Raw genomic sequence first — 15,505 nt, 5'->3', positions numbered from 1 at the left:
TGTCAGTATGACAGAATATTCCTGAAGAGGCTTCTTTCTATAAAATGATGGTAGAAAGATTCACTTGGAATCGTGCATTTTATTCCATCTTAGAGGGAATTTTGCAAATCAGTAATTATATACAGAAGCAACAGAAAACCTAAATCAAACTTTTAGAAAAAGTTACATTTATTTAATAAGAAGTTACTGAGTAAAGTGAGACACAATGAATGTAATGAATTTGAGAGAATTTTCCAAAGATCACAAAATGTAATAAATGTGACAAAGTTGTAGTGAATGTATCCCCAAGAAAATCACACTATGAAAATGCATAAGAATATAAATAATATTAAAAAAATCTCTCCTAGGGGGAGGTTACAAGGGCATAATGAAAGTTTTCTAAATTATTAATTTATTCATTATCTTGATTATTGTGATGATTTCATGAATAGTTACATATGCTAAGACATATTAAATTGAACCTTCTACATGCAGTTTATTGTATGTCAATTATATCTCAATAAAGCTGTTTTGTTGGGGTTAAAAAACATTTAAAAAATCCCTCCTGTACAAATCTCAACACATTGGATGTACTGAATAAAAGCTTGTATCAAAATGTAATCTTACTCTACTTTAGAGAACTCAAGCTGCAGAAAATATTGTGATTATAAGGTGGAAAAGCCAGCAACCAGAACCCTATTTTCACTGGAACATATAATCCACACAGAGGAGAAATCATTCAAGGGCCATGAATGTGAGAAAGCCTACAAGTATAGCCCAGCTCTTATTCAACAGAGAAGGGAGTACACAGGCAGAATGCCTTATAAATTCCGCAAATTTTGGAGAAAAAACTTTTTTTCAGGGGTTCAAATTGATTGGATATTGGAGAAGGCAAACTCCAATATGTGTGCAAATAACATGGAAAACCCGGCAGGGATCTGTCAACCCCCACTGAACAGTGAAGAAATGATCCAAGGGAGAGATCTTATGTACACACTGAATGTGGGAAAGCCCTCTTCCAGGAGTCAGACCTTTAAACACATTAGAGAATTCAGAAAGGAGATAAGTCTCACAAATGTACTAAATATGGCAATGCCTTTGGCAATAGAGGATGCCCCCACTGCACAGAAAATGGTGCGTGCCTCTTCTATGAGTGGACTGAATGTGAGAAGGCCAGAAGACAGAACTCACTGTGCCTCAAAGAATTCACATCAGAGAGACCAGTCTGAGTGAAATTGGGAGGTGTTACAGTCTTCAGCAGGAAGCCAGGACTCTAAGTCAGAAACTTCACATGGTGGGGTGGGGAGTGGGTGAAGAAATCCTCTAAACGTGGAAAAGCTTTTACTAAGAAATAATCCAAATTCTAAGTCACAGAATTCAGAGTGGGGAAAACCACAAAAATGTAAAAACTGTGGAAAGGTTTCTGATTAGAAGTCAAGACTCACTGCATAACACAGAAATTATACTGAGAGAAAGAGCAAGAAAATAACAAATATAGGAAAACCTTCATTTGGAGATGAGAGCTCATTGTTCTCTTAAGAGTTAATATAGGAGAGAAACCCTGATAAAGCACTAATGTGGAAAGCCATCAGCAAGAAAATACACCTACATCAGAAAACCTACACAGGAGAGAAGCGGTATGAAATAATGAATTTTGGTAAGCACCCAGCAATATATGAGATGTCATAACTCGCACTGCAGAGAATTCCTAGGAATACAACAAATGTGGGAAAGGAGAATCTGTACACCAGAAATGTTATTCTGAGGAGAAGCCCTTTTAAAGAATGCAGAAACACCTGGTCCTAAGGTCAAAATGGATTATGCAGAGATTCTGTCTAGGGAAGAGTCTCTATTGGATGAAGCACAGCTGAATCTTCAAAACCAGTTCCAAACATCAGCCTCTAGAGAATTTATACTGATAAATAAAAAGAGTCAATTTAACTAATTCAAATTCTACCCCAGGGAAATAAAATTCCATAACTTAAACCAAACCTTTTGTTAAAAATAGATTACTGAAAAATGCATTTGACGTCCAAGCATTTTCCTTTCCATGCCTCATGCATACTTTTCAAAGGCGATCTCCCGGTAAATATTGGGAGAGAACAGTTTGGATATTCATCCCAAGTTATCCACTTGGGATGAATCTTCACCACGGACACAACTCTCTCTGTAACTTGTCCCAACCTAGAACTTGAGAACAGGCATCAGAGGAGGGCAAATACCACACTGATAGTCTATTCTCACGCCACTACCACCACACAAGTGTATCTCATCTTCTTAAAGTTCAGGGTTAATTTAAGTGAATACACATGGGAAGGAGGGTGGGGGGGAAGCTGTTCTCTAAGTATGACATCCCCCAGATCCCAGGAGAAAAGAGGTCAAAGAAAAGACTCTGACGCAAATAACCTCACGGGGCACCCCGGTTCCCTCCATCCTGTGCAGGCCCATCTTCTCCCACAGGCCTCTCATGCGAGGCTCAATCCCTCTGTACCAGCAAAATGTTTACCCAAGCCCAAGTTACACAGTCCAAAATACAGAGCCACAGAGGTCTTGTGGAAACTGCTCCTCTCCAATTCCAACCCTGTATTTCATTCTGGAGTCTACACGTTCTCATATACTGCTCACTCCCTAGATTCTGGTGGTTGATCAAGGTGGAGGAAATCCACTCACACTGGGCCAAGCCCATGGCTTCACCACGATCTCTGACTTCAACCCAGTGAATATAAGTTTAATCCCTCTCCAGAAGAGGATTCTCTCGGTGCCTGTTCTTGGCAAGATGGAAGCATGAAGCCAAGACCCACAGAAAAACGGGGCTGAAATGTGTCGTGTGGGTCCAGGCCAGTTCCATCTTGCTAGGCCTGGCCTTTGCAGACTCCCCACCCTGATTGCTCACTGCAGATCTGGACTCTTCACAGCTTCCATTATGAAGCAAGGAAACAAAGACAAAAGAGGAGGGGGAGCAAGTGTCCCATTCTTCTTCTACTTGCTACCTGGGGCCTCCGTGTCCTCACCCTTGGGTGGGGCTGCCACTGTGGAGGTCGTCTTGAGGCTCCGTTTGCGCTTCTGCACGTTCTGCTCCGGGTGGAACAGGATGACGTAGGTCTTGGGTACATACAGCATGCCGAGGGACACGGATGCACTCAGGCTCAAGGACACAGTCAGTGTCGTGGTTTGGATGTAGATCTAAGCCACAGAGGAAAGGACCAGGTGGACTCAGCCCAGCTCTCACCCACCCTCTGCCCCCACACAGCCTGGAAGTGAGTCCATCTCAGTCAGCTGAATGGGAATGACCGCACGATAAAGGAGAGCAGTGGAAACAAAGGCCTTCATGCATGACGAATTGACAGTAACCGTGTGGCTCTGGTGTAGGCAGGACGAAGGGAAAACAACACATGACTGAGTGGACAAGTGACCAAGGGAAGCAAGAGGTTTATTCACAGAGAGCCACAGCTAGGGCAACAGTGCACAGGCCTAAAAAGGGCTAGAGCATGTTAATAAATGAATGAACATGTTTTCAAGTATACAAATGAGTGGATTAATACAACCTGTATAAAGGAGCAAGTGGGCAAACAAAGGGATCATGAAGTGAAAAAATGAAAGTTCCATGGGGCATATGAATAAACGAATGCTTAGTGGTCAGACAAATGAACTGACGGATGGATTGGCAGAGATAAATCTATGAAAAGGTAACTTAATAAAAAAAAGTTAATTGGTGGGTAGAAGCATGGCTGAACAAATGAATGAATGGACAAAGGGCAAGGGAAGGAGAGAACAACCAGAGGGAACCTAGAAAGACAGATGAGTACATAAATGAATCAGCCAACCAGACAATCAGTCATTCATATGGGCCCAGGACTTAGAACAATCGAGCCGCTCCATGGACAAGCAGGAAACAAACAAGATCGTGAAACCCAATGAGGTCGGGACCCACATTACCTTCTCAGCGGATTGGGCAGTGCCAAAGAAGATAGGCACAAAAGCCAGCCAGATGATACAGGTGGTGTACATGGTGAAGCCAATGGGCTTGGCCTCATTGAAGGTCTCGGGCACGCCACGGGCCTTGATGGCGTACACCGTGCACGTGACCATGAGCAGGAGGCTGTAGCCCAGGCAACCAATGAGGGACAGATCAGACATGTCGCACTTGAGCACACCTCTGGCCTGTTCTGGGTCCACCGTCCGCTGCTCTTCATAGTCAATCACACTGTGCGGGGGCTGGGCCCCCAGCCAGGCCAGCACTCCAACCACCTGCAGGAGGCAGCATGGTTACCAAGGACACACCCAGACTCACCCTCGACTGAGGTCTCTGCCAGGGTAGGGTCTCTTCAAGGCTCCTGGCCTGCTGAGTGGAATGCTCAGGCCTGAGGCCACTGTGGAGACGGCAGGGTTGTCCAGGAGGGGGCTTGCCTGGGCAAAGGCCAGTGACACGGGCAGGTGGGGAGGAGGGGCTGCAGTGGAAGTATGTGCTGGGAACATCAGGGCTGGCTGGGTAAGGGGGCCTAGATGTCCTCTTCCTGGATTTCAACCACTCAGTTCAGTTCAGTTCAACTGCTCAGTCGAGTCCAACTCTTTGCGACCCCGTGAATCGCAGCATGCCAGGCCTCCCTGTCCATCACCATCTCCCGGAGTTCACTCAAACTCAGTCCATCGAGTCAGTGATGCCATCCAGCCATCTCATCCTCTGTCATCTCCTTTTCCTCCTGCCCCCCATCCCTCCCAGCATCAGGGTCTTTTCCAATGAGTCAACTCTTCGCATGAGGTGGCCAAAGTACTGGAGTTTCAGCTTTAGCATCATTCCTTCCAGAGAAATCCCAGGGCTGATCTCCTTTAGAATGGACTGGTTGGATCTCCTTGCAGTCCAAGGGACTCTCAGGAGTCTTCTCCAACACCACAGTTCAAAAGCATCAATTCTTTAGTGCTCAGCTTTCTTCACAGTCCAACTCTCACATCCATACATGACCACAGGAAAAACCATAGCCTTGACTAGATGGACCTTTGTTGGCAAAGTAATGTCTCTGCTTTTCAATATGCTACCTAGGTTGGTCATAACTTTTCTTCCAAGGAGTAAGTGTCTTTTAATTTCATGGCTGCAGTCACCATCTGCAGTGATTTTGGAGCCTAAAAAAATAAAGTCTGACACTGTTTCCCCATCTATTTCCCATGATGTGATGGGACCAGATGTCATGATCTTTGTTTTCTGAATGTTGAGCTTTAAGCCAACCTTTTCACTCTCCTCTTTCACTTTCATCAAGAGGCTTTTTAGTTCCTCTTCACTTTCTGCCATAAGGGTGGTGTCATCTGCATATCTGAGGTTATTGATATTTCTCCCAGCAATCTTGATTCCAGCTCGTGTTTTTTCCAGTCCAGCGTTTCTCATGATGTACTCTGCATATAAGTTAAATAAGCAGGGTGACAATATACAGCCCTGACGTACTCCTTTTCCTGTTTGGAACCAGTCTGTTATTCCATGTCCAGTTCTAACTGTTGCTTCCTGACCTGCATACAGATTTCTCAAGAGGCAGGTCAGGTGGTCTGGTATTCCCATCTCTTTCAGAATTTTCCACAGTTTATTGTGATCCACACAGTCAAAGGCTTTGGCATAGTCAATAAAGCACTAGTGCCATTTACTGAGCTACACAAGGTGGCAGAGGGTGAGCAGGTTAGATAGCATCTCTGACTCAATGGACATGAACTTTCAAACTCCAGGAGATAGTGGAAGACAGGGGAGCCTGGCCTGCTGCAGTCCATGGGGTCGCAGAGTCAGACACAACTTAGTGACTGAACAACAACAAGCAAGGTAATGTGAGTGCAGGCAGAGGCTCTGGAACTGTGACCCTAAACATACCTCCTCCATCTACCAAACAGGAACCCTCATAATCTGTTGTGAGGATGTGATGGCAGCTTAGGGGAGGAGTCAGTGCATGTCACAGTAATTCAGGACAAGGCCCAGCAGAGATGCTCCTCTCCATGGAGGCAGGATCGTGTGTTCTGCAGACATGAAAAGTCTAGCTGGATCCAATCTAACCGTATGGGACACCTCATTCCTGAGGACCCCCTTCCTTCTCCAGATCCAAAGAACTGTTGAGCAAGACATCATGAAATCATGTGGGAATGCATAGTGAAACTCAAAATAGAGAGGCACCAGACAGAGAGTGGTACAAATGTAAGCTTATGCTGGGTGCCCAGGGAGGTCAGAGTCAGTCACAGGCCCTAACAAGGAGCTAACGGAGAATGAATTCCTTCACAGTGAGGGGAGACATGACCTTGAGCCAAGGAAATCTGGGCAGTAGGAACCAAGCTGCTGCTAAGTCGCTTCAGTCATGTCTGTCTCTGTCTGTGCGACCCAATACATGGCAGCCCCCCAGGCTCCGCCGTCCCTGGGATTCTCCAGGCAAGAACACTGGAGTGGGTTGCCATTTCCTTCTCCAATGCAGGAAAGTGAAAAGTGAAAGTGAAGTCGCTCAGTCGTGTCCGACTCTTAGCGACCCCATGGACTGCAGCCCACCAGGCTCCTCTGTCCATGGGATTTTCCAGGCAAGAGTACTGGCGTCGGGCATAAAGGTGGGACCTGGGAAAAGCTGTCCTATACGTTTGTGCAGGCCATTCACTGAGTAAGAATGCTTGCTTTGGGAGGAATGAAGCCGAATCCACTTCAGTGCAATGCTGCGCATCTGGAGTAAGGCTATGTGAGCCTAGAGGAAAGGAAGTTTTTAAAGGAATTTGTACATCCAGAAGGAGCATCTTTTTGTGATTCTCCCAAAAGCAGAAGCTCCATGAACAAGGGACTAATAAAATAAAACTCCACCCACTGTCTAGAAAGGAAGCATGGAGGCTCCTCTTATAACTCCTCTAAATGGGGGAGAAAGCTGCCCCTGAGAAATGAAAACTCGAGGCCTATGATACATGCGCATAGCGGCCAAAATGCACCTCACTGAGTTTGCAGCCTGAGTAACTGACAGAAGAATTAGCACCCAGTGCACATGACAAACTCCTATAAAATAACAGAAAGTGAGCAAAGCACAGGAGCAGGCACAGGCACATCACAGGAGACGAAACCTCAAGGGCCAGCTGCGCTAGAAAGGAGAGGCGAATTAAACAATGAGATATCCTTTCACATCCATTACATTGCTAAATAACCGTGTGATGGTGAACGTGTGCATCTCTGAAAAGGTTTGGGATTTCTAGAAAGGGAGGTCTAAAGCAGGGAGGCCATAGGTAAGCCAGAGGAGAGCGCTGAAGGTAAGCACCTCCATCCTGGGGTGAAGGGTGCCACGGAGGCTTCAGGCAGGAAGCAGTGAGGTGCCTTCTGAGGACGGGCTGGGCACTGAGATGCTGGCCCTGACGGAGGACACTCAAACCCGTCTATATACTGGAAGAGGGCAGCACCTTCCAGGTGTGGACATTTGCATGGACTGAGGCCCATGGGTGGGAAGGGTGCAGAGGTAGGTAGGAAGAAGAGCTTTCTTGGAGTGGAGAAAGAGCCGTGTCCAATGACTTGAGCCCCCCACTTGGCTCTGAGAATTGGGCTGTCTCTGCAACGTCACACACACACACCTGTCTCCTAGTACCCTTTACATAACACGGGAGCCATTTCCAAAGTTCTATTACCATCTCAGAGGAAACCCAGAAGGAATTCTGCTTTTGCTGTACATATAACATTACATTCTGGCTATTTATGGAACTGGATGCTTCATTCCACAGTAATATCATCAGACCCTATGCCTCTCATCCAGGTTACCCAGTGACTGACTGGGCAGCAGAAACTCCCCTTATGGAAATAGATTCTCTGCTTAGGGGAAATTCATCAGGTATCTCTTTGCCCTGGGAGCCAAACTGTGGAACATCATGTTCAGTTTATGAAAATTATTTCACTCTTTTACAGAAGAATCACTGGATGCTTGCACTCCCCACCTTAGGAAGAAACAATTGCTCCTAAATGAGTTCTACTTACAAAAACAGCAGCCCCCTAGCTCCTGGTGCTTTTTTTTTTTTTTTTTTAAACATAGAGACCAAAATAGAAGAGTGAGTCTGATCTTTAAAGTGGAGGTCAGCGCCCTTACCCTCAGCCCCAATCCCATCTGCCAGCCCTTCAACTTGGAGCCTGCGGACTCACCTGCACGGAAGTGAGGCTGAAGGTGATGACGAGCTGCGAAGTGGGGCTGATGAAGGGCGGAGGCGTGACCGAGCGCTTCCCTTGCTCAAAGATGCGGTAGATGCGGTTGGTCTTGGTGAGCAGGGCCGAGTAGCTGAGGGAGGTGCCGAGGCCGAGGAACAGTCTGCGGGTGGCGCAGACCGCCGCTCCGGGCTCAGCCACCATGAGGAAGGTGATGGCATAGATGAGGAAGATGCCGGTGAGGAGGACGTAGCTGAGCTCACGGCCAGAGGCGCGGACGATCGGTGTGTTGTTGTGCCGCACAAAGGTGCCCACCACGGTGGTGGTGGCCATGATGCCCAGCACGGCCAAGAGGAGGGGCGGGGCCGCCCAGGGCGAGGACCAGGAGAGGCGGACCACCGGCGTGGGGCGGCAGCCCGTGTGGTTGCGCGTGGGCCTCATGTGCCCTGGGCAGGCCTCGCAAGTGAACTCGTCCACCTGGAAGCGGTACCCGTCGCAGGCCTCGCAGTGCCAGCAGCAGGGGACGCCCTTCACCATCTTTTTCCGCTCCCCCGGCCCACAGGGGAGGCTGCACTGAGACTCGGGCACCTCTCGGGGGTCTCCTGACCACTGCAGAGCTTCCACCTGGGACAGGACAGCGCCGCCTGTGACTCCCGCCTCCAGGAAGGTGGGCCCGCCTCCCTGCGCCCAGAGCTCAGCCTGTGCCACTTACATCCAGCCTGAGGGTCTCCGCCCACTGGCCCACCGCTTGGTAGCTGCCACTGCCTGCACTGCCATTGGTCGCCTGGTACTGGAAGATGTCATATCGCCCAGGTGCGTCCCCATTCTCATTGAACATCACAGGGGTTCCCGCGCTGCCTGAAAGGAGAGCCTGTCATCCTCAGCTGGTTCTCTAGCCCATCAAAGGCCAGGACAAAGGAGCAGCTTAGCCAGCATGTGAAAAGGTGCTCAGTATCACCTATCATCAGGGAAATTGCAATCAAAACCCCAGTGAGATTCCTCCTCACACCCATTTAGGATGGCCACTGTCGAAACAACAGAAAGTAAGTGTTGGCAAGTATGGAGACATTGAAACCCTATACTCCACTGATGGGAATGTAAAATGATGCAGTAACTATGGAAACCAATATGGTGGTTCCTCGAGAAACTAAACAGAATTACCACATGATCTAGCAATTCCAATTCTCGGTATATACCCAAGCAAACTGAAAGCAGGGACTTGAAGAGAAGTCTATTTGTTCACAGCAACATTATTCACAGTAGCTAAAACACGGAAGAAATGCAAGTGTCCGTTGACAGATGACTGGATAAGCAAATTGTGGTCTATACATACAATGGAATATTATTCAGCCTTAAGAAGGAAGGGAATTCTGACACTTTCTACAACATGGATGAACCTTAAGAACACTACGGTAAGTGAAATAAGCCAGTCACAAAAGGACAAATACTGTGTGATTCCACTCATCTGAGGTACTTAGAGTGGTCAAATTAATATTGACAAAAGGTGGAAGGGTGGTTGCCAGGGGCTGGGTGGAGAGAGGGACATGAGGCGTTAATGTGTGACAGGTGCAGAGTTTCAGTTCTGCATAGTGAAGAGTTCTGGAGACTGACCGCACAAGTGACACCATTCAGCTGTACTCTATGTGTCCATGCGTGCTAAGTAGCTTCAGTCCTGTCTGACTCTTTGCGACCCTATATACTGTAGTCCGCCAGGCTCCTCTGTCCATGGGATTTCCCAGGCAAGAATACTGGCATGGGTTGCCATGCCCTCCTCCAGGGGATCTTACTGACCCAGGGATCAAATCCACACCTCTTTCCTCTCCTGCATTGGGAGGCAGGTTCTTTACCACTAGAGTCACCTGGCAAGCCAACTGTTTGTGTATGTTACTACAATTAAAAAGAAAATAAGAAAGCTTAGGTATCTAGGTAAGAGGAAGAGTTCCGACTTAGAAAGGTACTGATTTGAACAATAAGCCTTATTTCTTTTAGACGCTTGTTCTACTACCTTGCAGAGCTCTTCTGGAGTGATATTATGTCATGCTCTTTTACTTTATTTATTTATTTAGCCTCACAGCATGTGGGATCTCAGTTCCCAACCAGGGGTCAAATCCATGGTCCCTGCAGTGAAAGCACAGATTCTTAACCACTGGACTACCAGGGAAGTCTTAAATCATTTAACAGGGAGCTTAGCAGAGAGAAGATGCTCAACACTTGGTGGAAGAACGGTTTTTAATTTTCTAAAGGATAGTAATTGAACACGATGTGAAGCTTTCCCCACAAACCATAAGCACAGCTGAGTCTATCTGGGCCTTTTCAAAAACCCTTGCTCTGAGCCCTGACCACGTATCAGGCCCCTGGTATCAGGGGGACATCCGGATCCATACCCTGTGCTCAGGCAGCACCGGCCTGACTGGGGAGGCATTTGGAAGCCTCAGGCGTGGAGTGGGACGCCTGTCCATAGTGCAGGCAGTGCCCTGAGAGACCAGACGATTCCAGACTCTCTGCAGTGGTGCAAAGAGTTGTGTGCGACCCTCTGAGAGGTCCAGACAAGAAGGGTCACAAACAAGTTCTTCAGAACCTGGAATCTGCAGCCTGGGGCAGGGGTTACTCAAGCCTGGGGAACAAGAAGTGTCAAAAACTGGTCCCCAGAACTTGGCCCGAGCCTCCAGCTCTCAGGCCCAGGTGCTCCCACTGTCCCCTTCTGCTCTCCCATTCCTTCCATCCTGGGCTGTCCCAGGTCCTGAGAACTCCAACCCAGCAGGCTTCCCCTCACTCACACAGGGGCTCTGGCCCCCACTCACCATTGAAACGCACAGCCCGAATATACTGCAGCAGCGTCCGGCCATCAGTGGGGTCCATTGCTGGGCACAGCCCTGTGTGCCCGGGGCAGAGAGCCTGGTGCATGCTGTGGAGGGCGTGGGCAATGGCGTACACAGCATCAATCACAAACTGCACCTTCCCTTCCTGCTCGTAGGCAGAGTCCCGGCCGATGCGTTCCTCACCTGTCCTACGGATGCCCAGAGGAAGCGTGCCTGGCCCCCAGGTGCCCAACCTGGCTTCCCACCCTCTCCCTCTCCACCCTCACCACCCACCCTGGGCAGCTCTCACCTGTGCATTTGCGGGTGGAATCGTCAGCCTGGGTACCTGAGCTAGTCAGTTTGCAGTTAAAATTCTCTTCCCAGAACTCAGCAAACCAGATGTTTCGGCGGTTGTTCTCCAGGGATCGAGTCATGAAGTACTGGTCAAATCCTGAGAGAGAGGGAAGGAGGAAGGAGGGGAGGCACCCATATGAGCCAGCCATGGCCCACCACTTGTGTCCCTGCAACACCCGCTGACTTTACAGCTGGGGATGCCCAGGTGATCAATTTCTGGCCTGGCTGATGAGTTCAAAGTCATCTAGGGACTCTGCAGTAAATTTTGCCAACTCTGAGCCTCACCACATGAAAGAATTTTTTGCACCTTGTCTTTCCTGGTTAGGATGCTGCTGTGAAGATGTAATGGGTGGAGCTTCAGCAGCCACTTTGTGAATAAGCCATCACAATCAAGAAGACCTATAGCAACTACAGACGATGGTGGGACAGAAGGGAGGACAGAGCTCAAGATTCTGAGAACATCATTGACTCATTGCCCCAAACATGAAGTTTCCCCTACTTTGAGACCTCTTGTCTTGTGATGGAATACATTTATTGCTAAAACTACTCTCAGTCTAGTTTGTTGCTTACAACTGAATGCATTCTAAGGGAAAGAAAGAGTGTAAGGGTGTGTGTGCACCTCCAAGAGGCTGGGAGCCCCTGGAAGTCAGGGCTCAGTATTGACAAGGGCCTGTACTTCATAAAATAGCCCTGAAGTACCTCATCAAGGTGTCTTCAGTTTACCCTTTGGGGAAATGAGCAATCCTAATGTAAAGTGACCATCTTTTTTGCATTCTTCCAGATATTCACGGGTGGGATGGTGGAGGAGGGGTGGAGAGGCAGGCCTCATTAGTTGATCAGTAGGACAGTAAGTCCCACATCCTTGTTTTCTCTCCCTGTCACACTCATCTTCAAATTAGAGTGCCTTTGGCAGAACCAAAATGCAGGCACTGATTAAAACAAACAAAACTTAACAATTCTGCACCCTGTACAGTGGTGGGTGTGTTTCCTCATTTGCCAATTCATTTCAAACACTGTTTGGAGGGATGTGTTCATAGAATCTCAGGATTCTAGAATTCCCAGAAGAGACCCTGGGTCTTGGTACAATTTTATAGAAGGGGAAAATGAGCACCCCCAAGAGGGGATCATTGTGGGGAGGATAGATATGGGTGGGAGATGCAGGGGAGGGCATGACTCCACTCACCGTCAATAGAGGCCCTTTTGGGGAGGATGGTGATAGCTCCCACGGCCACATCCTCCAGGTTCAGGACGGGTGAGATCTTGGCTCCCCAGCTGTCTGAGCCAACCCACAGGAAGTGGCCAGTCAGGTTGGCCTGGCGTGCAGCCTCCAGAACCCTCCTGGAAAGAACAGGGTGAGGGATGCCCTGAGGTCCTCCTCCTACGTAAGCCTGGTCACTTTTCAGTCTCCTCTCGCCATCTATCCGACTCTGCACCACTCAGCAGACCCTTGTTTATCAGGAAACGTAGGATGCAGGGAGTTTAGGACACTGGGTTTCTCAGGTAGTAAAAGGCAGAGCCAGGCTCTGACTCCAGGCCTGCCCTCTCGTGCTGTGCATGGCTCCATGCTGTCTTTAAGAAGAGCCTGCCTTCTACTGCTGCGGTTCAGGCTGGGGGCCATTCCTCCTGCTGATAACCTATTGCCCCGAGAGTTGTTCCCTGAGAATCATTACATGTGCCCACCAGTCTCTTCCCCACTATTAATTATAGAAGTAGATGTGTATTCTTATGTTTCTCTGGCTAGGCTTGGAGCATTGTGACCCAGACTAGGCCGGGTTCATTTCTGGGGCCACCAGACACAGACAGAACAGTAGAAAAGGTATGTGGTGCCAGGAAGGTAGGAGGGGAAGAAAGAGGGGAAGGGAGGATGTACATGGCTGGGATATGGGAGACGAGGCAGTAGGGTCTTCAAAAGAGCTACAGAAGAACACGCCCTCTGGCCCACCTGATGTCATCCTCGTTGGCAAAGATGATGATGCCCCGGGCGTTCGGTGTCTCCATGAGTCTCTTGATCACTTTATTGAATTCTCCTGGTTTTGGTTCCCTGGGAATCTTGATGGACTGGGCAATACAGACCCCCCCTGGGTGTCGGAGATGCCAAAGTCAGTCATTCACCCACCAAGGCCACCACCACACAGGACTGTGGCAGGGACTGAGTCTTCCAAAGGAAAGGGTGCCTGCCCACAGGGAGCACCATCCAGGCTCCCCACTATAAACCCAGAGCCCCACCTCACAGCTTGCACCCTGTCTGACGGCCTTTCCATAGGCCCCTTCAGGCCTCAGACCACCCCCCTCTGCCTGGCCCCAAGCTCACCAGCCTCTCGAGAGATCTGCACAAAAGCCTCAACCCCACTCTCGCCATAGTTGCCCTCAGAGGCCAGCGTGGACACGTAGTTCCATCCCAATGCCCTCACTATGTCCACCATGGCCTGGGCCTGGTAGGAGTCAGGAGGCACCACGCGGGAGAAGAAGTCATAGCGTGTGGAGTCGCTGAGCTCAGGGGCCGTGGAAGCGTAGCTGATCTGGGGGATCTGGAGGGAGGAAAGACACCTGGGCTGTGGATGGAGGGTCAGTCACCCTAGGTAGGGAAGGCAGTGAGGACCCAGGACCCAGGGGTAGAGTGCTCGGGGCAAGTGGGAGCAGCCTCTCCACATGGAGAGGCTGGAAGATGCAGAGAAAGACCTGCATTTTGTGAATGGCACTAATGGAACATGGGGTTCAAGTCCAGTCTGCAGCTGCCAGGCACTGGCTGCAGCTTTCGCCGGGTAAAGGGACCTCTGTCAGCCCCAGAGGAAGACATGTTTCCCCAGTTCACACAAAGGGGTGGTCTGCGGAGGTGGACATCAGCCCCAGGAGGGGCTGAGCAGGCAGGAGAGCTGGGGAGGGGCTGTTTGATTGAAGGTTGTGTCTGGTCTAACAGAGGGGCCTGTTTGGAACTGGGTTTATCCCAGTGCATTAGAGTGATTAATAATGGGGATTATGGCTGAGCTGATTTAGAGAAAGGATGGTGGCAGTAAGTGTGAAAAGAGACTGGTGGTGGGAGAGGCTAGCAGAGCAGAGGAGTGAATCCCTCATATTAAAGAAAGACACAAGCAAACAACAACAAAACCAACACACACACAAAAGGGAGCAAGTGGGGGCTGGTGTGAAGGTCAGAGACGTGGAGGTTCTAGAAGAAGCAGATTGGAACTGGTTCAGGGGAGACAGAGATGTCTGAAGCTGAAACAGAGAAAGGGTGGCGTATGGAGACGTTATGGAAAGGGGAGGGGAAGAGGGAGGAGGAAAAGAGGAAAGGGAGAAGAGAGAGAACGAGAGAAAAGGAGGCAGAGGAAGGCCCATGGGCAATTAATGGACGCCGTAGTTAACCCGGCACTCTAGACACTTTCATCTTCAGGACAATCTTCCCAGACAGGCTTGCGTCTGGCCCAGGGAGCAGGGCTTCTTGGCTAACTAGAGTGATTCTCGAAAGGAGACTAGACCTCAGGCATCCCCAAGGCAGAGACAAGGGAGGGACGCTGCACCCGGGGCGCGCCCCGGGCTCTCACCGCGAACAGGCGCAGCACGTTGGCGACCATGATGGAGACAGAGCTGGCCGAAGCGCCCACGACAGCCACCACGCGCTCCGGGGGCGCGGTGCGCAGCGGGGGGACCCCGCCGGGGCAGCGCGCGGCAGCCTCCTCGCCGTCGCGGCCGCGGATCAGCGCCTGCACGAAGCTCAGCGCCTGCTCCAGCGCGTACGTGTCCCGCGAGCAGGTGTCGAGCAGCCTGGCGCCCAGGCGCACCCCGGGCAGCAGCTCGGGGTCGGCGTTCACGCGGTCCAGGGCGTACAGCATGGCCTCGAGCCGGTGCACGCCCTGCTCCTTCTTCAGCTGCCCGCACGCCCTGCCCGCCGCGCCGCGAGCGTGCACCGGGAACAGTCCGCCCAGCGTGAGGCCGCCCGCCAGGCGCACCGAGCCCGCGGCGCCCACCGCTCCCGCCTGCGCCAGCGCCAGCAGCAGCGGCAGCAGCGCCGGGACCGCGGCCATCGGCTCGGGGGCTGCAGGAGGAGGACGGGGCGGGGACGGGAACAGACGGGGAGCACGCTCCGATCGTGGGCCAGAGGAAGGACCCGGGTAGGGGGAAAGAAGAGGGAGCCCCACAATCCTTGGGGACAGGGGAGGTGCGCAGTATATAAATGTTGGCCGAGCCAGCTGGAAGAGAGGCGAGGCATCAATTCAGCCAGCCTGCCCGGGACACCTGGCTCTCACACCCTCTGAACCTCAAC

General features: G+C 50.4%; 1 protein-coding gene across 1 annotated transcript; it reads right to left on the bottom strand.

Annotated features, from left to right (window-relative positions):
* Positions 1–2,958: 2,958 nt before the first annotated feature.
* Positions 2,959–15,266, bottom strand: GRM6 (glutamate metabotropic receptor 6). Its single transcript, XM_069590288.1, has 10 exons — positions 14,787–15,266; positions 13,556–13,772; positions 13,187–13,322; positions 12,428–12,582; positions 11,201–11,341; positions 10,894–11,094; positions 8,805–8,950; positions 8,093–8,716; positions 3,916–4,227; positions 2,959–3,162 (listed from the first exon to the last, which is right to left on the bottom strand). Exons 1-10 carry the CDS (start codon positions 15,264–15,266, stop codon positions 2,959–2,961), a joined length of 2,616 nt encoding a protein of 871 aa, XP_069446389.1.
* Between the last annotated feature and the right edge of the window lie 239 nt (positions 15,267–15,505).

The sequence above is a fragment of the Ovis canadensis genome, chromosome 5, assembly GCF_042477335.2.
Source record: "Ovis canadensis isolate MfBH-ARS-UI-01 breed Bighorn chromosome 5, ARS-UI_OviCan_v2, whole genome shotgun sequence".
Taxonomy (NCBI): domain Eukaryota; kingdom Metazoa; phylum Chordata; class Mammalia; order Artiodactyla; family Bovidae; genus Ovis; species Ovis canadensis.
Note: the sequence above shows the minus strand (reverse complement) of the source record. Positions and strands in the feature narration are given on the sequence as shown.